This window comes from Tamandua tetradactyla, chromosome 7 (genome assembly GCF_023851605.1).
Source record: "Tamandua tetradactyla isolate mTamTet1 chromosome 7, mTamTet1.pri, whole genome shotgun sequence".
Taxonomy (NCBI): Eukaryota; Metazoa; Chordata; class Mammalia; order Pilosa; family Myrmecophagidae; genus Tamandua; species Tamandua tetradactyla.
In genome coordinates, this window is record NC_135333.1 from 6,726,625 (window position 1) to 6,754,292 (window position 27,668).

General features: G+C 33.8%; 1 protein-coding gene across 2 annotated transcripts in view; it reads right to left on the reverse strand.

Moving 5' to 3' along the window:
• ERO1B (endoplasmic reticulum oxidoreductase 1 beta) overlaps positions 1 to 27,668 on the reverse strand; it is a 188,788-nt gene continuing 161,120 nt past the window's right edge. For both annotated transcript variants that reach the window (XM_077168419.1, XM_077168420.1), the window contains exons 9-17: positions 17,313 to 17,324; positions 15,337 to 15,363; positions 11,800 to 11,892; positions 11,437 to 11,683; positions 10,680 to 10,749; positions 8,161 to 8,247; positions 6,838 to 6,971; positions 2,779 to 2,835; positions 1 to 329 (exon numbers count right to left, since the gene is read on the reverse strand). In XM_077168419.1, the coding sequence (XP_077024534.1) occupies positions 314 to 329; positions 2,779 to 2,835; positions 6,838 to 6,971; positions 8,161 to 8,247; positions 10,680 to 10,749; positions 11,437 to 11,683; positions 11,800 to 11,892; positions 15,337 to 15,363; positions 17,313 to 17,324 (743 nt within the window). In that variant the 3' untranslated portion in view covers positions 1 to 313. The remainder of the gene's footprint in view (positions 330 to 2,778; positions 2,836 to 6,837; positions 6,972 to 8,160; positions 8,248 to 10,679; positions 10,750 to 11,436; positions 11,684 to 11,799; positions 11,893 to 15,336; positions 15,364 to 17,312; positions 17,325 to 27,668) is intronic.

Genomic DNA, 27,668 nt, shown 5'->3' on the forward strand with positions numbered 1-27,668 from the left:
TTTGCAGAAACAATTACTTTAATTCACATTTTCTAGAATCTCGTGGTTGTACAACAGCAAATTTCTGGAATTCCGCTCAGAGTCAAAGCTGCATCTATAAAGATTATTTAAATTGGAGTGCACATGAATTTGTGTTTTGTTTTACCAAACAATTTCCATGATATCATGCACCCACACCTAATCTGTGTATTTTGGTGAATAGCTATGATTTCTGCAGGTACTTCAGTTTGCAAACTGCTGAGGTTTTTTGTGAACTGTTCCCAGATTTCCAGGTGAAGGCAATGCTGATGAAGATCATAATAGCTGTCCTTTCTTAGATACAATGGCACCTAGGCAAAGTTGGAAAATATGTCACAGTGTTTCACATACATACAGAATATTCAGTAATTCACAATGTTAGAATGTCAAAATAAAATGTTCTGACTTATCAGACTTCAAAACTGAAATCTGTTACTCTTCTTTCTGACCCACCTCATAAACTAAGAATCAAAACTGGTGAAACATTCAAAGATTACCAATTTTAATATATAGTTTTTCTAATGTACATACATGCTATTTAAGAAAAAATAAACTCATTATCATTGAAGGAAGGAATATTTTCCTTTCCTTCATTTTCCTTACTACATCAGCTGGTACAATCATTTCTGTCAGTTATATTATCAAGTGTTGGATTTTTAAATTGGTGATGAAAGAAAGACAAAATGCCAAGAGACATTTGCCACCCAAGCATTTCACAATACCATCAGTACTCTGTTTTGCTTTACAAGAAAAGGTATGTGAATTGGAAAAACAGCTTACATCAAAAGGTCCATAAAATATCATCAGGCTCACAAACAAAGATTCCTACAGTGTACACAATCATTTAAGAAATACACAATTTTTCCTTAATTTGAAACAAATCATAGTTATTTTTAAAAAGCAATAAATGGAAATATCCAAGAATTTTCTCGGGTAAATAAGTTTAAATAATAGTCTTTATCTTTAACAGAGGGAAAGGCGAAGTAACCTACCAAAAAGATATTTAAATTTACAGTAATAATAGAAGACAAAGTGCAAAACTTTCACATTTTCTTAAACTGAATGCTAAGGAATAAATCATTACGTTTATCAACAAGATTATATAGCTATTCACTTTTTAGACAAGTTGCCTTAAGGGCCTCCTCCCTACTATACAATATTTGCACCCCTTAAAAAGAAAAAAGTGGGGGAGTCTTCAATCAAGTCAGCCTTTTTATTCAACAGTCAAAAAATACCACCCACACCACCATCAACAAAAACCCGAGTTTATGAAAGTTAGAAATGAGGTGAGAACAGGACTACTGATTCCTTACTCCCCAACCATATCCCAATAAGGGGTGGCTAAATATTTTTTAAAGAGGGATGAACAAACTAAATAGAATTTAAAATAACTTACTCATTAAATAATTAATGAACACTTTCAGACTTTGGCAGGATAAGATATGGGTTTAAGAGCACTTATTATTTACTTTGTAAAAGACTGCAGAGACCTTATTTTGTACCCGCATTATGTCTACACAGATGCAACCTTCCAAATTAATCACATTATATTTATTGACACCTTTAAAAAAATCAGTATTTTAAATATTGTTTAAGGATATTTAAATCCCAGGTTTAGAAAATGAGAGTTTAGTATTCATGAGTCATCTCTTGGTACAAGTCATACAAAGTACTATTTACATACAAGAACTTATAAAAAAAAATGGGGAGAGGAGGTTAAAGGAAACTTGAATTAATCTACCTGCTTAAATATCCTCCCAAAGAAAATAAAATCGAGAGTTAGAAGATTGCATAGATTGTATTTTAAAATAAAATCCTTAAAAATGCTTGCTTACTTTAATTTAAAATAGTGGTTTGTGTATATGTTTTTAATTGGTGTTATAAATCCATATAATAGCATTCAATTTTTTTTTCAAGAAGTAATCTGCTAAATAGGTATTTATGCAACTTTTTTTTGTGTTTGTTTTCTTAAAGTAAATGAAAATTTATAAACTTGGGGCAGGGTCAAAGAAAGGCAAAATCAAAAGAAACTGATTTGTAGGTTGTAAGAGTACTCTTGAGCCAGCACACTACATATACCTAAAATCGGGCTGGGTAGCAAAGGACAGAATACTATTCACCTTTATCAAGACAGATCCTTTACAGCAAAACAAAACAGCAACAACAGCAACTAAAAATCTTAAATAAAAACCAACGAAACTGAAGTCCTGGAGATTCCCGAGGAACTTCTGCAATTATACATTTAAAGGGCCATACATCATATTGACAGTTCCATATTATCTAAGGTGACACACAGAGAGCTAGGCAAGGTTAAAAACACTTTAAAAATCACTGATAAAATTTTATCACAATACCAGTCCTAAGCAACATTTGTTCCCAAGTTCTCCTTTCTCCTTTTCCACAGAAGATTGTTAACATTATTAGGATGGACACAGTCACTTAAAAGTTTGACAAATGGAAATAAAGGACACTAGAATAAGAACAAAGCCAATTCTAAACAAATGGAATAACAGAATGTTCAACAGATGAAATTAAACAGAATTAGTATAATTTACATGTTTTAAAAGTATACTTCATTTATAAATATATCTAATTGATAATCTATTAGGATCATAAATATTCAAGTGAACATTTGAATTTTCTCCAAAAGTTCAGAATTCTTGAAGTCTTAGAAGATTAGTCTCTTTCTGCTGAATGTCCAAGACTAAAAGGCTTCACAAACTTTATGTCTCTAATTAAGCATGTAAAAGCCTGTATTACCTACTGTGCTGTAGTAATACTTTAAAATTCTGTAACTCTTTTATACTTGTAGAAAGCCTGTAAGAGAAAAAAAAGCATATTAGTACATCTAATATGACACATCTTTCAAATTATTGATATTTATACATGGGTTAGAATCTGAAAGCAAAATCTAAATAAAAAGCTATAAGGCAGCATAAAACATTGAAACATCATTTTTAAATGAGTATTGCTGTACTATTTTTATTAAAGACTGACAAAACAGAGCTATGATTCTTCAGTCTTCATTTAGAAAAGGAAAAGGAAGCTAGTCACTTGTCAACAGAGCTGTGATTTTTTTGATCCTGGCTTAGAATGGGCAAAGGAAGCCAGCTACTTCTTATTAGCAATAGTTCTAGATTAATGATGGAAGCAGTGATATGAATAATTTCATAACAATAAATCTCAAATCATTTACATGTGGTCTTATAGATTCATTTTGCACATTCCCCTCCAGATTACCACTCTTTTTTTCTTGCTCCCTAAACACATTTTTTTAAATATTATTAGCTCCAGGAGGTTAAAATTTCAGTTTGTGAATTAGAAAAACAGCTTACATCACAAGGACCTTAAAATATCATCAGGCTCACAAACAAAGATTCCTACAGTGTACACAGTATTTGTGGTGTTCAGTAAATGATTATGGGATGAATAATGACTGCTTCTGAGCCCAGGTCCAGAAGTAAACCACTAGAATGGAAAATTTATACAATTTAGGTTGGAGATAATAAAAATCCAATGTTCCTCTTTCCTATAATTTAGGATGATATGATATGCAGTATTAAATTTTCTTCTCTCTAAGTACTTGAAGTACGAAAAGTTACCATTTACTGAGCACTTAGGATATGTCAGGGAATGTTCTGAACACATCACATAGATTAATCCTACAAGGACTATCCTACGAGGTAGATATAATTAACTCCAATTTTATGTTTTAGGAAAATCAAGTAATTTTTCTGGCAAAATAATAGTTCAACAAAATAGAACAGATAGGACAAGAAACAGACCTTGAAAAATAAGATCTTTATGTACTAAAGGAAGCTTCATGAATCAATATGGATAGATTATTTGCTAGAACTGTGGAAATGACTACAAAAATTCAAGTTAGTTCCTCAGTTAAAAGCATATATTACACACAACATGGAAAAATTCATTTGGATTTAAGTTAAATCTAAACAATATTTTTTAAGGAATAAAAAGTTGAGATGAATAAACTTTAGATGAATAAGGACAAAACATTCCTAGTAATCAAAGATATTGTGATGGTTTGAAGTTGTACGTATCCCAGAAAGATGCTCTTAAATGAAATCCATTCCTGTGGGTGTGGGCCCGCAGCAGGATCTGTCGATGATCTACCTCAGTTAAGGTGTGAATGGGTCTTATTCCTCTTACTGGAGTCCTTTATAAATGGGAGGAAGAGAGAGAGAGAAAGCCACGGACACGAGAAGCTGAAAGTAAAACCCGGAAGAGAAGGGAAAGACTAGCAGATGCTGCCACATGCTTTACCATGTCGCAGAGGAGTCAAGGATCACCGGCAACTCATCTTGGGGAAGAAAGCATCATCTTGATTTGGACATTCTCAGGGCCTCCAATTGTAAGCTAAAAAATTCCCATTGTTAAAAGCCAACCCCATTCACGGTATCTGTTTTGAGCAGCTTAGGTAATAAAATATAAATGAACAATATTAGATGCTGCTTTTCAACTATTCTAATTGGCAAATATTTAAAAAGATGATACTCAGTGATGGTTAGGAATTCTGTAGCAAGGGAATGCCTTTATGGAGCAACACAGGATAAACAAGTATAATTCTGTACCACAGTCCGGCACCCCTTATCAAGAAGATAACAAAACCTTGCAGATGTGGACAATAAAAATCTAGAATCTATCTTAAAAATCAGTCAGATGTTTGGATAAAGATACATGAACAACACTGTGCAACCTAGCATTAAAAATATGCAAAAAATAAGTAACAATAGAAATGTCTAATAACAAGGGAATGGCTAAATCAACTGTGGTATGTCCATATAATAGAATAATGGCAAATACTAAAAATACTCATGAAAAAATTTTATAATATTGGGAATGATTACAATATACTGTTAAGTAATAATGGATAACAGAATATACAAAATGTATGATCTCAACTCTCTCTATACACACACACACAAAAAAAACATGTATTTTTTTTAACTAATTTATATATAGAGAGAGGGAAAATACACATTTAAAAAGACATCAGGGGTACATAGGTTATTCATTGGTAGAAAGCTCCGGACCCAGGTTTGGTTCCTGTCACATGCACCCCCCCCCCAAAAATAAAAACAGTCCAAGCTTTAGAGATTGGGTATTTGTGTTTTTAATTTTATGTTCATATATTTTTCTACATCTTCTACAATGCCTGAAGATCACTTTTATGATTAGAAAAAAAAGAGATGAATATTTTAAAAGAATTTTTAAAAGCAGATGGAAAACTATTTGGTTCTCCCTGGGATAGGAAAATGAAGATTAAATGAAGCTGCTCCCTATTTGTGTAATCATTCAGTTACCCCCCCCCAACTCCACACTGAGAGTCATTACCCTTAAGAAAGTTTTCTCAAACCTAATTAAGTCAGAAAAAAATATAAGGCAATTCTTTAAAGTACTGAAAAATAAGAGTACTAAACAAGAAGAGTACCACACCTCTTGCCCTTATAATTTACGTAGCATATTGTAGTTTAAAAAGGGCTATCATACATACTGGGTCATTTTTTATGTTCATATTAACGCTATCAAAAAGGTTTTCATCACCTTCATTTTACAGAGAGTAAAGAAATAATCTAAGAGAAAGAAGTGATCTATGCTCACATGACTAGTAAATGGCAGAGCCGGGATTCTAGAATTCTAGGACTCCTGAACTTGAGTCCAGTACTGTCCAGAAAACAATAAAAGGCAGTATAAGAAGACTACAGAACTAAGACTAGAAGTGTTACATTTATGAATATTCTTTATGAGACCCAGGGAAATACAGAGGAAGTTAATATTTGCATTTTCTCAATTTAATTTTAAAATAGATTTAAATTGTTTAAATTATTTTTCATATAAATTTCATTCTTAAATAGCTTAAATTTAATCCATTCTTTCCTATTTTATTTTACTATCGGCTTCATGAGTGGGTAGACTGAATTTTTCATGAAATATTAATTAATGTTAGTCATTGTATGGCTATTTTGTTTTTGAAATGTCAACCTACACAGTCATCTTTAAATACATGGGAGCAACAGGTGAAAATTTTGCCTTTAAGGTAAGGAAGGGGAAGTTAATATATCCTTAATTTAACTGCTTCTTTTTAATTTAAAATGTGGGTTAAGAAAGCATAAAGAATCATCTCTGGACCACTTGGATCCACTATTTTTAAAGCAAATTTTTCCCCTGACTTGACACTTTTGTCTTTTTTTCCCTGGGACGACACAACATTTATTTCTCTTATTTTCTATGATTCTTTCCTTCTGTTCTGTTGTATTCCTCAGTTAGTTGGTATTGCATGCTATCTATGTAGGCCTACTCAAATTATCTTTGAACGTTAAGTGTGGTATAAACAAAGAAGAAAACTGTATGTCCAAAAATAGAAAAAACCAAGGTGGAATGAATAAAAGAAAAATTCTTCCTCAGCTTAAGAAATAAAAGAGCAATTGAAGGATTTCATCTTTCTTTTTTCCTACTACTTTTTAAACCAAGCTTTTCTTACTCCTGGTATTTGTACTTGAACATATCATAACGTAGCTAAAGAATATACTATTAGGTTATTTTCCCTACAAAAACTGAGGAAGTAAATTGAGAAATATTCGAGTCTGGAGCTATTAATTTTTCCAGTGACCTGTAGCGAACCTGACTTGTCAACATTAAGGACACTCTAAGTCAAGTGAGTACAGTTATGACAATATATGATATTTTATCTCTTTGTACACAAAACAAAACAAAAATCTAGTTTAGCAGAGAAACTGATCTCTGCAGTTTGTTAACCAACAGCGGAGTCAAAGTCTTCACTGTGAAAATGGTTCTTACCTTCCAAAAGCATTTAAAAGAGCAACTATTTCCTGTCGAGTGAGTTGGAAGCCTTTAGATGGGCTATTCTCTGGAAGCTTTTGAATTTCTTTTTCAGAGAATAGTATCTTCAGGGCAGTTCCTAAACCCTGAGTCTAAAGAAAATAGCAATAAAGTTACAATTAAATTTATATAATTGCTATAACAGTTAAACAATGTCACTGTGGTGACAATCAGAAAATACACACAAGCTGAACTTTTCATCAAAATGTTAAACTATGTAAAATATCCTGTAAAAAGTAAAAGAAAGCTTGAACAGTTCAAATTTAATTGGTTTCTTTTTTTTCTTGCATGGGCAGGCACCAAGAATCGAACCCAGGAATCGGGTCTCTGACATGGAAGGCAAGATTCCATGTCAGAGTGTGGCTCTGCCTGCTGAGCCACTGTGGCCTGCCCCCACCGTGGCCCGCCCCAAATTTAATTTTAAAAATAAAAAGCATGGATTACCAAAGAGGAGTAACTCAGGCATAACAGCTTCTACTTCTCACAGATTACACATATAATAAATTTATCTAAGCTGTTAAGGAAACCTGAATAGTTTAAAACTGCTGGACACATACCATACTATTCCAAATCACCAAAATATATTTTTTTAACACAGAAAATACCCATTAGGATTACAATATTCTTTTTGTAACATTAAAACCATTTTGTATAACTGCCAACAATCAAACTGAGACTATCAGTGATACCTACACTTAATAATGTCTCATATAAAAAGAAAAAAATGTTGTCAGTGTTGCCTCCATTAAAATAACTCTGTCTCTTGACTTTCTATGACCTATTATCATCTTTGTAAGAAAATAAGAGATAAACTATCAAATATTCTTTTTTACACTGAATATACAGGGTAACAGACCTATCTGGCAGAGCTTTCCTTTTTAGTGACTATGTTGCCTTCTTTTGATCATTGAAACAATTTCAACAAGGAAAATTTGATAGTTAAGACTTTTATATAATTATATTTTACCTTTTATCTAAGTATATAAAATATGAATATATTTATAACCACAAACTTTAGAAGTGAATCTGAGATTATACCAATAGAAACGTAGATATGATAAAACCAAAATCATTAACACAAGATAATATGAAAAACATCCTTATACATATGCCATAACATATGGGACTTAATATTTTTTACATTAATAAAATGGAAAAACTACACCTTGGATGTGCCTATTTCTAAACTCTAGTTCAGTGAGCAATGAAGATATGGTAATAAAAACTTTTGGAAAAATTTAAGGTTAGCAATTGTTTTAAAGCAGAAGACAATACACATACCTGTAATTTCCCCCATAACCTGCATTTGTCACATCCAACACAGTCCATTATACGGGAGATATTCTTGAAATGTAACCGGAATTCCTCCTAACATGCAGAAAATATTTTCATTCTAATTAGAGTTTTAAAATTAAACTGCATTTGGCTGAACTATAAGAAATGAAAGTATTGAAGTATATTAATGAATGAGCTGTGTTCTTCTATAATGAATAACAAAATATTTGAATTTGTATAGCATAATGGTATAAAGAACTAACATTAATGGAAATGTATAACATTCATCCCATATATTCAATAAATTTTTTATTGGGAGACTACTCTATACAAAACACCAAGATATGCACCATGGGGGACACAAAAGTAAGTAATGCATGGTCTTTTCTTTTAAGGAACTTAACCTGTGGCATCCATTGATACTTGTATGTAACCAATGGTAAATATATCTTTTTATATTATTTTTGCTGTTTTTGCTTGTGTGAACATATGTCAGAAATCTAGCTCTAGAATAATTATCAATTTTTATATCTATCCTTAGTACCACACTATGTTTTAAATGAGTGCTTAATCAAAATTGATGATCACAAGGCTATATAAGCTGTATGGCCTTAGTTTCCCACGTTTGCTAATGCAGATTCCACTGTGATGCTTAATTGGATCCCTGTATTTTGCTATAATCATTTTCCTGCTTGAGGGAGACTCTTCTGCCTGTGAGCATCTGTGCGTGGTTTCTTATGACTGTCAGGTGAGTCTCCACCTTACCTGAGGATAATACTGGTTAAGACAAAGTTTCCGGTTCTTTTTCACATCATAGAAAACACAGAAAATAAAAATCACTTTACTGCACTGAGGCAAATATTTTATTGCATGAAGCTGGAGGAAAATAGCCTGTAAACTCTGTTTACCATAAGCCCTGCCCACCTACCCAGAGAGTTGATAGGACTTGATGATACCTTTGCTAAAAGAAAGACAAAATAAATGGAACACTAAAACTCCTTTGCTCTCCATTCTTAAATAATTCATGCTTTCTGGAGCAGATGGAAAAATAGACTTAGGTTCTCCTTTATTATATATCCTTGAAAAATAGCAAAAAAAAAAAAAATTTCAGCAATATGTAGTTTGAAGGCAAGTTGTAAGACCTTGGGCCTTTCTCAGTCTCACTTTCCTCATCTATAAAAATATAAATAATTATAGTTGCCCTATCTATTATACAGGGACATTCTGAAGATTCAAAGTATAAAGTTTGTATACATGCTCAGAAGACAGGAAGCATTATAAAAATGGATTAACATTATATTAAATACCATAATAGCATATTGTCTCTAAAACAAATATAAAACAAGAAGCTAAAATATACTTATTTCATTTCAGAAATATCAAGAAACTCAGCAATGTAGCATGTCAGTATTAATTTGTTAGTTCTTATAGTATACCCACATTTGAAACATCATGGGGCCAAATATTTCAGAATTCAGTATTTTTCAGTCTTTAGAAAGAAAATACAGTACATACACTATATATTATAAAATACCCCATCTTTGTGTGCATGTGTGTGGCAATGCCCTTTAATTAATATGTTTCTGCAGCAAAATATAAAAATATTCATACAAGGCAGAATTTTTTTAAAAGTCTATACATATTCTCATATCACAGTGCAAGTCAGATTTTGCTAACAAGTTAATTTGCACCAAGAATTTTAAAAAAAATCAGTTTGGGGAGCTTTTTAGATTTCCACATTATATATAAGATTGTTGACCTGTACTAGAATAGTATTTGCCAGTCAATTTTAAATACTTTTTTAAACGTGTCTCCCTATGTATTTGTATTTCTGTATCTATATATACACACAGTGGCAGATATGCATATCATAGGAAATTTTGTTCACAACCTGAAAATTTTTTTTAATTTTAAATACTTTTATGAACATTTTAAAGTTATAATTTATTCCTTAATGCTAACAAGTTAAAGAACCCTTAATGTGAAGTTTTATAATGTTCCTAAAATATATTGTCCTTTTGATATCATAGGATAACAGGTATTTTGTCTTTTATTTTCATCCATAAGGACAAAGTCATAATAGTCTAAAAAATTTTAACATTATATAATAAAAATTTTAGGAAAATGTACTATTATTGTCCTCTAAGTGGCTAACAGCTGATAATTTTATGAAAGATGCATCAAAGCTACAATAAATACTTTGATTTTAAATCAAACATTTTAGGAAGCTAAAATGCTCTAAGTACTTTCTCACAGGATAATCTGTTACCTTTTAGAAAGACATTTACAAAAGGATCATACTTCCTGGACCTAGTAATGACAGAGGACTCACTGAACAGTTGGACAAACTACAAAGGAGAAAGAAATTCAAAAGGAAGTACAGAGAGGGCTTTTTATTATAGTAAAGTCCATTCAGACCAATTTCAACAAGTTGGGAACTGGAAAAAAAAGAGTTTAGATGAACAAGATTAACACACAATCAATAAACAGCTCTCCACCTTGTTCCCCAATCAAGAACTTTTTACCTTTAATGATTTGGCTCCCTTTTTGTCACCTGCAAACATGGATTTCTCATCAAAGTGCATGGGAAAGGACCTGATAAAATGACAATATTATAATAAGTTATAAATGAAAATTCCAAGGGCTATGTATTAGAGCTCTGGTAGAATTTTCTATTCTACAATCAGTTATTTCATTATTTACTCTTGTGTAGGGTTTAGTAATGAAGGAATGTAACAAACAGTTCACAAATAAACTCCTCAATAAAAGACTAAAGCAACTTACAGATAGCTTTGTAATTCATAAGATTAGTGTTTTAAAGAAATTATATGATAAAAATTTCAAAAATTATTTACTAAAAACAATTTATGTGAAAAATTTGTAACACTCCCTTAACATTCTTTTAAAATTTAAGGAATAACTTATTCCAACTATTCTCCATATTGAAATGTACGTTTTACAGACCACACATTAACAACAATAAAAAGGTTATACTGTAGAGGATAAGAATAATGTTCCTCTCGGTATTTATCCTAATGCTAACATACGTACAATACCATCTGAATTTAAATGACTGGAGGAATACAAAATTAGAAAGAGCAATAAAAATAGATTACATTTTAAAAATAACCTATCCTCAGATGTTAAAGTTTCTGCAGCAAAGCTTTATAGATGCTATTATGTCTCTGCCGAACTTTTAGGGATCAGTTTTGTTTTATGTCTAGAGCTACCTCATTAAAATATAGAGTGAAACATTTCAGATTACTGGTACTCAAATCTTACTTTGTATCTTGAAAGATATTCAGTAGAAGGTTTTTTGTGTCAGCATCTTCTTCTACATTTCCAGTGTAAAGATCAACGATTGAACGCTCAAAATATGGGGCCACCTTTGATAAAGCTCGAAGCTCAATCAAATATAAAAAGTACAGATTCTTTAGCCTTCTTGGACCTTCTCCTTTGGTTTCCACAGGGTCAAAGCGGCGTTTAAATTCTTTAATATTAGGTCCCCAACTAGGTTTACCCCAGGTTTCTAAAGAAAAGAGAAATATTATACATTTTTTTTTTTAGTAAATAGGCATTTTTTTTAATTCTATGGAGACTATGTATTCCCCCACCCTGCCAACAAAAATCAAAATCTCCAATTACCTTCCAAAAGATAATTTGAGCATAGATGTAAATTGATACTAGCGTGAAGTCCTGATATAAGCTTATAGAAGACTCTTTTCTCCAAACACAAACCTATTCAAAAAAATATTGAAAAAGAAATCACACTCATTTAGATAACAGAAATGGTGAATCAAGGAGATTCAATAAACAAGGCTTTATTTTTAAAGTTAAGATTCAAGGGCATTATAAATAAATCAAGGAATAATTTTAAAAAACAACTACATTAAGATTCTCTCACTAGAAGATAAAATAAGATTCTAGCTTCAGAATGAAGTTAACTGAGTAGGATGAGAACTTAATGCAGAATAAGAAAGAAGAGTTGGGCTATTGTAGGTCTAAACACTATGAACAGGAGTTGGCAATTTCCCATGTTGCTCAAAAGGCAGCAGCACAGATTTTTCTTGGTTTAGGCTATAAACTTACTAAAGCAAATGTAATTGTAAAGTCATTGCTTTGGTTTAACGATTTAAAAGTCACTGCCTCTGTCCTTCTCTATGTATGTTCTTTATTTGATCCTACTTAACAGTAGGGGTAGAAGAGCCTGAATTCTGTTTATCTCCTTCCTCTAAATCAGCTCTGAAGTTTCTTAATTCTATTTAACTGCTATGTTTCACTTATAATGAACCAAATTTGAAAGTGTCATGAAGGATTTTCAATTAATAAAAAAAGTAATTTGACTATTATGTGAGTAGACTCTTATCAGATCTAGAGTTCAGAAATATGAAAAATTATTTTACAGAGCTTTCTTAACCCACAGTCTTTGCTAAAAACTTATGACAGAGGGCAGTGTAATACCACTATCCTACCCTATCTCTGATTCCATTTTAAAAGGCTTTCTCTTTTTTATAAAAGTAATACATAATCTTCATAGAAAAACTTTAAACCAAAGAAAAATGCAGAAAAGTAAATTTTAAGAATTCACAAGCTGCAAAGGAAATGAGCTTTTTATCTCCCTCATCATACAACAGTTTTTTGTTTAACACTCTCTACAAAGGGAGAATGAGCCTTTCATGATAGAAAATAAGAAATAATCTCATTTATATGCTGAGAAAATCTAAAAAGTGTAAGAGTACTTATGTGGCTTACTTTGTATCTTTTCAAAATCTTTTAGATCTTCAATTTACTTTATGTCCTACCATAGATGGCCCTGAAGCAACTTACTTCTAATAGGAAAAAAAAAATTATTTTTTAGATCTCATTCCTAATTGAGAATTCTTGTTAAAATATTCTAAATGTCATGGCTGAAGACCAAAAAGTAGAAATTAAATTCTATTTTACAGTTTCCTCCAAAAATTATATGGCCAGTTTTGAATATTATTGATAACAAGGGACACAAAGATAATATAAATAAATTTAACAAAACACTAAGTACTAACTTTTCCCCTACTAAAAGTTTTAATCAGGGCAGGCCATGGTGGCTCAGTAGGTCTGCCATGCCGGAGACCAGGGTTCAATTCGAGGTGCTGCCCAGGCGAAAAAAAAAAAAAAAGACTTTTAATCAAATGTGCTATTAAGTAGCAAAATGATCAAATTTGAAGTTCACTTTCTTTTCCTTCCAATCTATTTCTCTAAGCAGTGCTTATGTCTGCTAAAATAGCTAAAGAAAGACCACAGAAAGGACAAGAGGCAAAGCAAAGCCAATGAAAATTCATATGCTTAAAAATCAGGACCTGAAAACTGGGAGGCAATTCTAATTTGCAAAGCCCACAAAGCCCATTAATTGAAATGGGGATGGGTGGTAAGTGAAAAAGGAGGGGTAAAAATGTACTTCCAACTAGGTAACTTCAGGTAAAATGGTAACAATAAAAGATGTGCAAACTGAATGCAACAACAGGATACACTACATGCTTAGCAGTAAATTGCTGGAGCACTTCTCCCCAACTGCAGTCTGCTGTTAGTGCCTGATGCTGTCTCTGCTTACTGAGGTCCAGGACAAAACCCCTCCCAGCCATAATCTTAAGTAACATCTGCAAAATGTGATGTACAAAGGCCTGATTCACCAACTTGTATTTCTAGTCAAACAGAGCAAAATGAACTACCCAATTCAGAAAGTGGTTCTTCCTTTTCCTCTTTTGGATTTCATTTCACTCAAATTCATTTCAACAAATGAATTATAAAACACTGATATATAATTGTTTTTTCTCATAAAAGGGCTAGATTTAATAGCATTATTTGGCATTTGAATATTGTTTAATAGTTTTCAAAGGACTTTTCAAAAGTATCATCTACATACACAGTGTAGGTAAGTAGGACGACTACTGCCACACGCATACCTCACTGAGGAAACAATCTCAGAAAAGGCTGAATGAGCTGTCTATTAATAGAAGTGCTCTCTAGAACTATGTTATCAATATTCAGGGACTACTGAATATTGGATACCAGGAGAGTGACTGGTACAGAATACCCTAGAATCCAATTATTACCCCTAAAGTTCATTCTCATCCTCCATTATAATATTCTAAATCTCTGACTACCTCTTTTAACCTAACTGCTACTTTTTACATTTTGTATCTTTTAGAGTAGAACTAATTAAACAATCTAAGCATCTTCTTCCCTACAGGCTATTTATCAACATAACTTCTAACAGTATTTGCACATCAATAATGGCCAACATATATACATAATTCATTTAAAAGGAGAAAGTATGTTAAGATACTATGACTGATTAACAAACATTTAAAATATATAATTAAGTACTTAGTTTAACTCTAGATTTCTTATAATGCCATGGCTATGAAATATCAGTTTTCCTATATCATTCAATTTCTTATCTTTCATCAACATATTTTAATTTTTGGTTTCATAAACTAAAGGCAATTTGGTAAAGTTAAAATTTTAAAAGCTTTATAGATCTAGTTATTAACCAAAAAGCATCATATATCTAGTTATTTAACAACGTTGTAAAATCCCAGAATGTTTCAGCCTTCCATTAATAATATTTTATATGTTCAACTCTGGAAAACACGAGAATGCAAAAGAATCTAATACACTGTGATTTACAATTGCTTTATCCTTTAATTAAACAAGCTTAGACTATGGTTAAGTGCAGACATGTTTAAAAACGTCTGAACTCAAATTTACTTTCCCTCAATTTTATATATAATAAAGTACTTCCTACTAAAAGGACTGTATCTACTTTAAACATAGATTTGTATACTATAGACCACTATTGAAAAGTAGTCTGAATAAGTATTACATATAGAATGGAAATAAGACTGGAGAAGACTGATGACAGTATTTGGCCTGTATATTTTTATGAACATTGGGAAGCCAAAACCCAATACTTATCAAAGATCAGTATCTTCAAAATTTTTAAATTTTACTTCCCCCAAATAACCTTAAAACACACATTAGTTTCTTCTAACCATACTGTCAAAATTAGTTGCCTATTTAATGAAATTCCAAAACTTACAAAAATGTAAGTTTTAATAAATTTTAACTACATTAAATTAAAATGTATTTAATACATACATTTTTTAGAAGCTAATAAATTTAAATCAGAGACATTAAGTTTACCTTCTAGCCATGTGTAAAATGATTCTCCTAAAAAACAAAGAAATTGGATTAAAATATTAAAATTGCCATTTATTCATTTATGCCCTAGAATAAATTATGCCTGTAAAATATTTATTAGGACACAATATCTCTAGAAATGTCTACTGCTTTATGTTGAAGTGAAAAATACACACATCGTTCTGGAAAATACAGTAATTCAAGAAACTTTGGAACAACTGTTATAAACGACACTGACTACTGACATTTTTTGGAAGATATTAAATTTCAATCAAAATATTATATAAATCTTATCCATCAAAATGCTTAAATATCCCAAAGCATGGGGGGAAACAGTTTAACAATCTTAAATTTGTTTTTGTTGATGATAACTGTAACATGTTTTGTACAATTCCAGAAAAAAAACTGTGAATTATAATTAATAAAATAAACAATTATTAATGATTCCATTTTTCCTGAGACAATAAAAGTAGGGGTATATTTTCTCAATTATCTAAGACTAAGTTCGGAGACTTGGGTTTGATTCCCGGAGCCTGCCCATGAAAAAAAAAAAAAAAGACTAAGTTAAAAGGACTAATAAAAAATCCCTTAATCATCATGACAATTCTTCAGAAAAGTTCATTAATAAAATTACCGATTCATATCTGTATTAATGTGAAAAGAACAATTCCTGGCCCAACACTGTTCTAAGTTTTTTTTTAAAAAAAACAGGATGGCAGTCAATAAAGGATCAAAATTCCACGTTGTTCCTAAATTACCTATAGATTATCTTTTTTTTTTTTAATTGAGAAAAGCATGAAAATAAAAACCTAACTCAGTTGAGCTGAACAAGGAGTCTAAGGGAATAAATTAGATGATAGAGAATTACTTCACCTCCTGAGAAGTTTCACACTTTACAAAACAACACAAACATCTTCCCAAGGAGTCATTCACTCAACATACACTTTCCCAGGATCATTCATCATTATTTCTGTTTTGCTTAGTCAAAAAACCTCAACTGCCAACGTGATAAATCTAGCTCTTAAGGTCATCAATAATGTGGCCTCTATCTATCTTCTAATCTAAACCACCACTATATAAAGTCTTTCCTACCGCTAAAGGGTCTGCTTAATGTCCTCCCAAACATGTTGACTTTCCCTTTCTCAACTACTCCTAGGTTCATGCTATTTTCTCCAACTGGCACATCCATTTCTGCTGACCTCAATCTGTCCCACTATTCAAAATCCATCTCAAATACTACCTCCTATATTAAGCCTTCCCAGATCATTCCAGTAAGATATTATTTCTTATATAAGAAATATATAAGAACAACATCACCTACTGTTAGAACTAGGTATATAGTACTTTACTCCATTACTGTTATTTATGAAGAGTGGTTATCATTCCTGCTATACACTGTCAGCTCCTAGAGGGTAAGCCTCGTGTTTTATACTACGTTTTCTCTTTCACAATGCTGATCACAGTGCCCTTGATAAATAAACATCATATTTTATGAAATAATTATTTTGGCTCTTTTGGGGACACCTTATGACCCACATTCATTCTGTAACCTGGAATAACCAATTGTTGATAAACTACTATTTATCAGATTAAGTATTATATCGATAACTAAGGTTATAAATTTCAAAGTCCATAAGAAAATAGAGGTCACAGAGAAAATTATCTCGTAAACCTATCTTAACTTCTTTCCATTTCTAAGAACATATCAAGGAGACTGTAGTGACCAGAAAATGGGAGAACCTAGAAGGTGAATCTGGTTTCTATATTAAATATTTACATAAAATGGTCTTTGTATATTTTTCTAACATAGGATAAATTTATATTATAAAAATATTGTCCTTTTTTTAGTTGGCACCATTCATTGGTAGCTATTTTCTGAGAAATTAGGATATACACTTTTGAATTTTGAAAATCAAATTTTGATTGTTAAAAAAATTTCCTCTACATGTGAGGAAATAAACACAAGAGTTTTAACTCACCATCATCTTCTCCTGAAAGAAAAAATAAGAGATAAGATTTTAGAAAATGTCTTATATAGTTCAGATTCCAATTCTACTTATTTTAACATGGAACTAAAATGTACCATTTGTTACATTTTACCATAAACCTACATTGGTATGTAGCCATTCTGCAAATGGGGCTTCTTATTAAAAGCACAGGCCAAAGAGTACAAAATGTTCATGTTTTATACAACAAGAAATAAACCCTGAGCAACCAAAAAGTCATAAAGACCACTAGAGTCAATAGTTAACTGACAAATACACAAAGTCACCCCTTTTAATCATTATTTACACAACCATCTATGAACAGTTCCCATGCTGGAATACTTTTTTTTTTAATTGCTACTTTTTGGTATATATACACCTTAATAAGAGTACTTTCCAAACTGTGATCTGTGAAAACTTTACTATGGTGCTTCAGGACTGCCAAACGGACAGGAAGAAGCCAGAAGGTTAGGCTCTAAGATTCCACAGCAGCTCTGCCTTTCTCAGCTTAATATGTAGGTGTCTATAAAATGCCATTTTTGGGGAAAAAAAAAAACAAATAAAAACCAATCCATTTCTGGTATATTACATCTTGGCAGCATTAGCAAACCGAAAAGTAAACAATCAATGGCTCACAGTATCATCATAGTTTGTGCATTCACCACCACAATCAAATTTAGAACATTTTAATTACTCCAAAAACAGAAATAAAAATTAAAAATAAATAAAAAAGAAACCCCAAAAATTCCATACTCCCTTCCCCCTATTATTATTATTGTTGTTTTCATCTTTATTTTATTACTGATCTACCCATACATTGGATAAAGGGAGTGTCAGTCACAAGGTTTTTACAATTACATGGTCACACGATAAAAGCTATATTGTTATATAATCATCAAAGAGCAAGACTATCTGATTACAGGTCGTTCCTTCTAGTTATTCTAACACACTAGGAACTAAAAAGAAACAATATATAATAAGTCACTAGTCTTAATCATTTGTTAAATCTTAATTTCTCAGTTACAACTCCTCCCTCGTATGCTCTCAATCTTCAGGAAGTATCTCAGCAATAACCATTTTATCTTTTTCATGCTAGAAAGGGGTGTTGACCTTATGGGGTAGAGGAATGAAACTGGGTTGACAGTCTTGGAGAGACCAGTATCTCTGGGTCTCAGGCTTATATGGCACAGAAACAATCTGGAGTCCTTAAGTTTCTAAAAAATAAACTTACTAAGTAAAACATTTATAGACTCTTACATAGAGCCAAGAGTATTCTTTAGGGTTTTCAGGAATACTGCTAGTTGGGACTTGGCATACTTTATGTCTAGCTGTTCTGACTCAGGAATAGTGTAAAAGAAACAGATAAGAAGATTAAGGACTAAATTGACAATTAACAGTTTCAATGGAGACAGCAAGAGCTGTTACATCCTGGACTACTCAAGTATCAGCTAGGACCCATCCTCTCTCCCTTACATGATTTTTGTCTTCTTCTTTCATTTTTCTTTCTTTCTCTTCTTTTCTCCTCTCCCTTCCCTTTATCACTTTCTATATAGGGCTCTCATTAATTGCCTCATCTTTCCAGTAGTGTCAAGTCTCTAGTTTATAATATGGAAGCAAAGTATTTCTTAAGACTTGTTGGTATTATTGAGTTAACAATTGTATTTTCCACTTTAAAAGTAAATGATCATAAATTGTAGGCAAGATGGCTGTTTAGTGAGGTATGATTTTAGTTCATCCTCCAGAATAGCTAGTAAATAGCCAGGAATGGTACCAGAACAACTGCTGGGGAACATCAGTGACTGGACACATAGCTTATACCAGTCTGGACAAGGTGGAACACCTGAGAAACCACCCCCCCCCCACAGAAGTGTAAGTCCCCCAAGCCAAGGAGGCAGGCGTCCCTCCCCCATGGGCACCAAAGGCTGGCTCCCTGAGGGGAAAGAAAACAGACTCTACTAGCAACAAGGGCTTAGCTCAACCAAGCTCCAACTGCAGAATTAATTAACAAATTCAGACTATTGAAAACAGGCCCCGTACAGATAAACCTGGAATAAGCACTAAAGGGTACTAGGAATTTTTGCCCTAGCAGAGAGGGCCACAGCTGCTAGAAAAAAAAAAAAACACCAGAGGCTTTTGAGTCAGACAGGACAAAATACTGGAAAAGGGCTGGACCCCCAAAAAAGGGGCACACACAGCCTGGAGATACACAGAGTCACGTATCAATTTATGCTCCTGACTGACAAATCCAAGGAGCAGGTGCCCGGCTCTGAAAAGGCTTTTTTGGCTTTTTTTCCTACTCCTTAATAGCTCATTAGATAGAACTGGAAACACTCTCAGGCTCTAGCACTGCCTCAGCTGAGGGCGGAATTAAGCTTGTCTGAGAGACAAACTAACTAGTTAAATGAAAGGAGTTAATTCCCTAAAGGGTGTATCTTCCTCAAGAGAAAGGTGCAGCCCAGCTCAAGTGGAATCCCTTCTTCAAGGAATTCAAGGGACTCAAAAACTGAAGCAATTAATGCTAACCTACAACCTCACCTCTGTCTCAAACACGCCCCACAGGGAGAGTCTGTTGAAGATAAAGGCACCACATCACTTTAAACTGGTGGGAAACAATAGGTAGACAAGTGTAACACGCTGGGCAAGGTAGGAAACGCACTGAGTCTAGAGGTGTTCTAGTTTGCTAGCTTCCTCTCCAGGCCTCTTACTTCATGAAGCTCCAGGGTAGGCATTTTCCTCCTTCATCTCCAAAGGTCTGTGGTTCCCTCTTCCTTCTGTCATGGTTCTGTGGCTCTCTCCTTGTTCTCAAAGGGAACTCTCTTCAAAATGTCTCCTCTTTTATAGGATTCCAGTCTACTAATCAATACCCATGTAGAATGGGTGGAGACATGTCTTCATCTAATCAAGTTTAATACCCAAACAACTGATCGAGTCATATCTCTGTGGAGATAACCTAATCAAGTTGCCATCCTATAGTATTGAATAGGGATTAGAAAAAACCATCATTCTCACAAGACTGATTAGTATTAAAACATGGCTTTTCTAGGGTACATAAACCCTTTCAAACTGGCAGAAGGGGCCTCATAGGAAAGTCTGTCAACCTGTTGGGTCTCACCCTCAGGGAAAACTACACGGGCTACTCTGATCCTGAGATGAGGGCCTGTCTGGAAAATCTGACTGGAGTCTAGAATATCTGAGAACCTCCTTAAAAAAAAAAAAGAAGACTCCATATAGGCAGCGCAAGAAACAGAAAAACAGGAACTGAAAAATTCTCATCAGTTAAACAGAACCTATGTAAGAGGTCTAGAATAAGTTGAATTAAATGTGAAAGAAAAGATACAGAACAAAGCCATACAGCAAGAAAAACCTAGGTAAAAGAGTAAAAATAACCTCCAAGATAAACTAATTAAGGAAATCATATGCCTAGACACCAGCAAAAAATAAGTCATACTAGGAAAATTGAAGATATGGCCTAAAGGAACAAACACTTCAAATGAGATACAGGAATTGAAACAACTAATTCAAGATGTTCAAACAGACATGGAAAATCTCATCAAAAATCAAATCAATGAGGTGAGGGAGGATATAAAGAAGACATTGCATGAACAAAAAGAACTCAAAAGTCTGAAAAAACAAATCACAGAACTTATGGGAATGAAAAGCACAATAGAAGAGATTGGAAAAAGAACAACGGAAACCTACAACAATAGATTTGAAGAGACAGAAGAAAGGATTAGTGAACTAGAGGACTGGACATCTGAAATCCAACACAGAGGAAAATATAGGGAAAAGAACAGAAAAATGTGAGCAGGGTCTCAAGGAATTGAATGACAACATGAAGCACAAGAATATACGTGTTGTGGGTGTTGCAGAACAGAAGGGGAAAAGAGGTGTGGAAGATAGGTTCAGGAAATCAACTTGGCCAAGTCATGGTGCCTAGATCTGTTGCTGTGAACTTGAATAGTTAGCATGTGAAACTCATTTATGGCTGATTACATCTGCTGTCAGTAAAGGGACATGCCTTTTCAAAGAGTGATGTTTAATTTAATTAGCAGGAGGCTTTTAAAGAGAGGTTAGAAAGTGCAATGCAGCACAGCCCAAGCAGCTCAGCATACCTCATCTCACACTCGCAGCTCAGCCCAGATTGAAGTTGCAGAAAGGAATCATTTTGGGGAAAGCTGCTGGAACCTAGAAGTTGGGAGAGAAGGCCAACAAACATGGCACTGTGCTTTCATGTAAAAGAGAACCTCAGATGAAAGTTAGCTGCATTTCCTCTGTACAGCTGTAGGTTTTTAACTACATAAATCTCCTTTTATTAAAAGCCAATCTATCCCTCATGTGTTGCATTCCGGCAGTTTTGAAAGAATAAAACAGGAGGAGAAAGACTAATGGAGGAAATGATCACTGAAAATTTCCCATCTTTTATGAAAGACACAAAATTACAGATCCAAGAAGTGCAGCATACTGCAAACAGAACAGATCCAAATAGACATACTCCAAGACACTTACTAATCAGAATGTCAAATGTCAAAGAGAAAGAGAGAATTTTGAAACCAGAAAGAGACAAGCAATCCATCACATAAATAAAGTGAAGCACAATAAAACTATGTGTGGATTTCTCAACAGAAACCATGGAGTGAGAAGGCTGTAGTTTGATTCTAAAAGAGAAAAATTGCCAACCAAGAATTCTATATCGAGCAAAACTGTCCTTCAAAAATGAGAGAGAGATTCAAATATTTTCAGACAAACAATCACTAAGTGAATTTGTGACTAAAAAGACCAGCTCTGCAAGAAATACTTAAGGGGCACTACAGGCAGAGAGTAAGAGGCAGGAGTGAGAGGTTTGGAGAAGCATACAGAAATGAAGACTATCAGTAAAAAAAAAGAAAACAAATTGGTTATGACACATAAAATCCAAAAGACAAAATGGTAGAAGAAAGTACTGCCTTAATAGTAAAAACATTAAATGTTACTGGATTAAACTCCCCAATCAAAAGACAGACTGGCAAAATGGATTAAAAAACAGGATCCATTTTTATGCTGTCTACAGGACTCATCTTAGACCCAAGGATAAAAATAGGTTGAAAGTGAAAGGTTGAGAAAAGATATTTCAGGTAAACAGCAATCATAAAAGAGTACCAGTAGCTATACTAATATCTGACAAATTAGACTTCAAGTGTAAAACAATTAAAAGAGACAAAGGACACTATGTATTTAATAAAAGGAACAATTCATCAAAAAGACACAATCAAATATTTATGCACCAAGCCAGAGTGCTCCAAAGTACATGAGATAAACACTGACAACACTGAAGGGAGAAAGAGAAACCTCTATCATAGGAGTTGGAGATTTCAATTCCCCACTGTCATTGATGGTTAGAACATCTAGACAGAGGGTCAATAAAGACACATGAATTTAAATAAAATGATAAATGAATTAGGCTTAACAGACATTCACATAACATTAAATCCCACAACAGCAGCATATACATTTTTCTCAAGTGCTTATGGATCATTCTCAAGGATCATTCTCAAGACAACATGCTGGGTCATGAAGCAAATCTCAATAAATTTTAAAAGACTGAAATCATACAAAAAACTTTTTCAGATCATAACAGAATGAAGTTGGAAATCTGTAACAGGCAGAGGGCCAGAAAATTCACAAATAAATGGAGGCTAAACAACACACTTTTAAACAACCAGTAGGTCAAGGGAGAAATTACAAGAGAAATCAGTATACAACACGAGGCAAATGAAACTGAAAACACAACATATCAAAACTTATGGGGGAAAAAAAAACTTAGGGGATGCAGCAAAGGCAGTGCTGAGAGGGAAATATAATGCCAATATTAAAAAAGAAGAAAAAGAGCAAAAATCGAGGAACCAACTGTTCACTTGGAAGAATTAGAGGAATAACAGCAAACTAACCCCAATGCAAACAAAAGGGTAGAAATAACAAAGATTAGAGCAGAAAAAAATGAAATAAAGAACATGAAAACAATCGAGAAAATCAAGAAAACCAGAAATTGGTTATTTGAGAAAATCAGTAAAATCAATGTACCCTTAGCTAGGGTGAGAGAGAGAGAGAAAGAGAGAGAGGATGCAAATAAAATCAGAAATTGAAGAAGAGACATAGCCACTGACCCCACAGAAATGAAGGAGGTAATGAGAGGATAGAGGGAGAAGGGCTGGGGCAACATATGAAACCAAAAGGAAAGGTAGAGGATAAAGACTAAGACTGTGTAATTTAGGAATGCCTTAAGTGTACAATGATGGTGATTAAATATAAAAATACAAAACACGTTTTTGCATGAGGGAGAAAAATGAATGTCAACACTGCAGAATGTTGAAAATAGATGGTATACAGAAAAGGTACAATCAACACAAGCTAGAGTCTATAGTCAACAGTAACACTGTAATATTCTTCAACCGAATGTAACAAAGACATTATGCCAAAACTAAATGTCAACTGGTAGTGGCATAGGGGAGGGGCATGGATTATTTGTGGAAGAAAAGGAAATGTCTCCATATACACTTAGGTTGGATTGTATGATGTGGGAATAAAACTGTAAAAAGGAAGAGAGAGAAATAAGTGCTAGACAAAATGTTGAATGAATGTCAGGAACAAAAAGACAAATATTATCAGGCCTCAATCATATGGACTAACTATAATATAAAAACTTGGTGAAGTTGAGAACATGGGTTATCGGGCTGGGGCCTAGTGTAAAGGGTCCTAGATTGTAAGCTCTTACAGCATTCACATATATTCAGGAGTTCTAACTGTTATTTCTAAATTCTGAGATACTGAGCTGTTTGTTTATAACCTGGTCGTTCCCAGTAACTTTGATATTTATGTGCCATCTGAGTTAGAGTTAGAGCGCTGAAGCTATGAAAGTCAGCAGGACCCCATTAAGGAACTGTTTAAAAAGTTGAAAAAGGGACCAGTCTTCGACTAGAGATATGAATGAAGCTGATCAGGATATGACTGGCATAAATCAGAATACAGGATAAAGGATGATATCATCCATATTTTAAAACTTCAACTTCCATGTAAGACCAAAGGAAGAGATGTTTATTTAGTGCAAAACATATTTTGGGTAGTACATTTACTAATAACTTGTATGGTCAGTTAGCTGAACACTGTAAGTACATGGACTCTTGAATAGGGCATGAGACTGTTGGTTTGTCCAGGTTAGTGTCATGCCCCAATATACCCCAGAGTAATTTGAGCACTGAATAAAGAAGTATTTGCAAAGTCCTCTTGGGGGACTGGGGAGAAAGGAAGAAATATTCAACTTCTCCATTTGGAGAATTTCTGAGTTATTGCAAACGGTGGGGACAACCAAATCAACAGGCTGAGCCCTCAATCTTGGAGTTCACCCCTATGAAACTTATCCCTGCAAAGATAGGCTAAGCCTACTTACAATTATGCCTAAGAGCCAGCCGCAGAGAACCTCTTTTGTTGCTCAGATGTGGCTTCTCTAAGTCAACTGGGCAGGGAAACTCACTGCCCTCCCTCTCCTACATGGGACATGACACTCAGGGATGTAAATCTCCCTGGCAACATGGGACAGAAATCCTGGGATGAGCCAGGGCCCAGCATCAAGGGAATGAGAAAGCCTTCTTGACCAAAAGGGAGAAGAAAGAAATGTGACAAAAGTTTCAGTGGCTGAGAGATTTTAAACAAAGTAGAGAGGTTATCCTGGAGGTTATTCTTATGCATTATATAGGTATCCCTTTTTAGTTTATGGTATATTGGAGTGGCTGGAGGGAAGTACCTGAAATTGCTGAGCTGTGTTCCAGCAGCCTTGATTCTTGAAGTTGAATGCACAAAGATATAACTTTTACAATGTGACTGTGTGATTGTGAAAACCCTATGTCTGATGCTCCTTTAATCCAGGGTATGGACAGATATGTAAAAACATATGGATGAAAAATAAATAATAGGGGGAGACAAAGGGTAAAATAAATTGGATAGATAGAAATACTAGCGTCAATGAGAGGTAGGAGTAAGGTGTATGGCATATATGAGTTTTTTCTTTTTATTTCTTTTTCTGGAGTGATGTAACTGTTCTAAAAAATGATCATGGTGATGAATACACAACTATGTGATGATATTCTGAGCCACTGATTGTACACCATGTATGGAATGTATGTATGTGAAGATTTCTCAATAAAAATATTTTTTAAAAATATGGATAAAGAAAATAATAGGGGGGACAAACGATAAAATAAATTGAGTAGATGGAAATACTAGCAGTCAATGAGAGCGAGGAGTAAGGAGTGAGGGGTATGGTATATAAGAGCTTTTTCTTTTTATTTCCTTTTCTGGAGTGATGCAAATCCTCTAAAAAATGATCATGGTGATGCATACACAATATCATACACAATATGATATTGTGAGCCACTGATTGAACACCATGTATGGAATGCATGTGTGTGAAGACTTATCAATAAAAATATTTTTTTAAAAAGTAAATGATCATACATGCTCTCAGGAAGATGGCAGAATAGGATAGGCAGAGTTCACCCTGCTCCAAGGAACAGGCAGAGAAGAGACAGAAAATGACCGGCACAGCAATTTCAGGGTGTAAGTCACCTGAGAGGGTCTTCTGCATCACATAGGGAGGACCTGGTTGCAAAAGTTGAAGAACAGAGACGCAAAGAATCGTAGACCATCCAGCTAGTGCAAATAACCTAAAGTGCCCCTTTCCAAATGGAGGCCTGGAGCACTCAGGAATGCAGGGACAGGGAGATGGGCACTAGGAAGTCAGCAAAACTGTATTCCTTAAACACACCTCAACCATGGATGCTGCCCACCCCACCTGCAACCATGGAAGGATTAACACTTCCTGATTTCAAAGCTTATCATAAAGCCACAGTGGTCAAAACAGCATGGTAGTGGCACAAAGATAGAAGTATTGACCAATGGAATTGAATCACAAGCACAGAAATAGACCACCAAATCTCTGGTCAACTGATCTTTGACAAGGCCCCCAAATCCACTGAACTGGGACAAAATAGTCTTTTCAATAAATAGGCATGGGAGAACTGGATATCAATAGCCAAAAGAATGAAGGAAGATCCTTACCTTAATACCCTATACAAAAATTAAGCCAAAGTCGACCAAATACCTAAATATAAGAACTAGTTCTATAAAACTCCTAGAAGAAAATGTGGAGAAACATCTTCAAGACCTAGTAATAGGAGGTAGCTTCCTAAACTTTACACCCAAAATACAACAAAAGAAAAAACTGATAATGGTAACTCCTCAAAATCAAATGTGCTTGTGCTTCAAAAGAGTTTCTGAAAAAGTTGAAGAGGCAGTTAACTCAATGGGAGAAAATATTTGGAAATCACACACTGGAAAAAGGTTTGATATCCTGTATACATAAAGAAATCATACAACTTAACAACAAAAGAACAACCTAATTATAAATGGGCTGAAGATATAAATAGGTATTTTTCTGAAGAGCAAATACAAATGGCTAAAAAGCACATGAAGAGAGATGCTCATTTTCATCAGCTATAATGGAAATGCAGATCAAGACTACAATGAGATACCACCTCACACCTGTAAGAATGGCTGCTATTAAACAAATGGGAAACTACAAATGTTGGAGAAGATATGGAGAAACTGGAGTACTTATGCACTGCTTGGGAATATATAAGCTACTATGGAAGACAGGTAGTTCCTCAGAAAACTAAATATCAAGTTGCCCTATGACCTGGAAATACCACTACTCAGTATATACCCAGAAGAGCTGAAAGAAGTGACACAAACAGACATTTGCACAGTGATGTTTAGGGCAGTATTCATAATTGCCAAAGATGGAAACAATCCAAGTGCCCATCAACCGACAAGTGGATTAACAAAATGTGATATATATAAAATGGAATATTATGCAGCAGTAATATGAAATGACATCCTGAAGCACATGACCAGATTGAGCCTTGATGACATAATGGTGAGTGAAATAAGCCAGACACAAAAGGACAGATACTGGATGATTTCACTTTTATGACCATGTAAAATCAGAGGCTTATAATGCAGAATATAGGGGACTAGAGATACACTGAAGCTAGAGGTAGACGAACTGTTAGCTAATGACAATGAACTCAAATGAACAGATAGAAGTGAAGGCAGTTCATTAGTGTGTTTATAAGTAATATTGCCATATTGAAGGTGAACATGATTGAAAGGGATTGTATAGACCCATGTGTCACACCAATTAACATTACAAATATAAGTTCTTGCATGAACTACTGCAAAAGTATGAATGTTGTATATAATATCAGGGCATAGGGAGAAAACTGCTATTGCATGCTATGGGCTATGTTTAACAGGAAAACA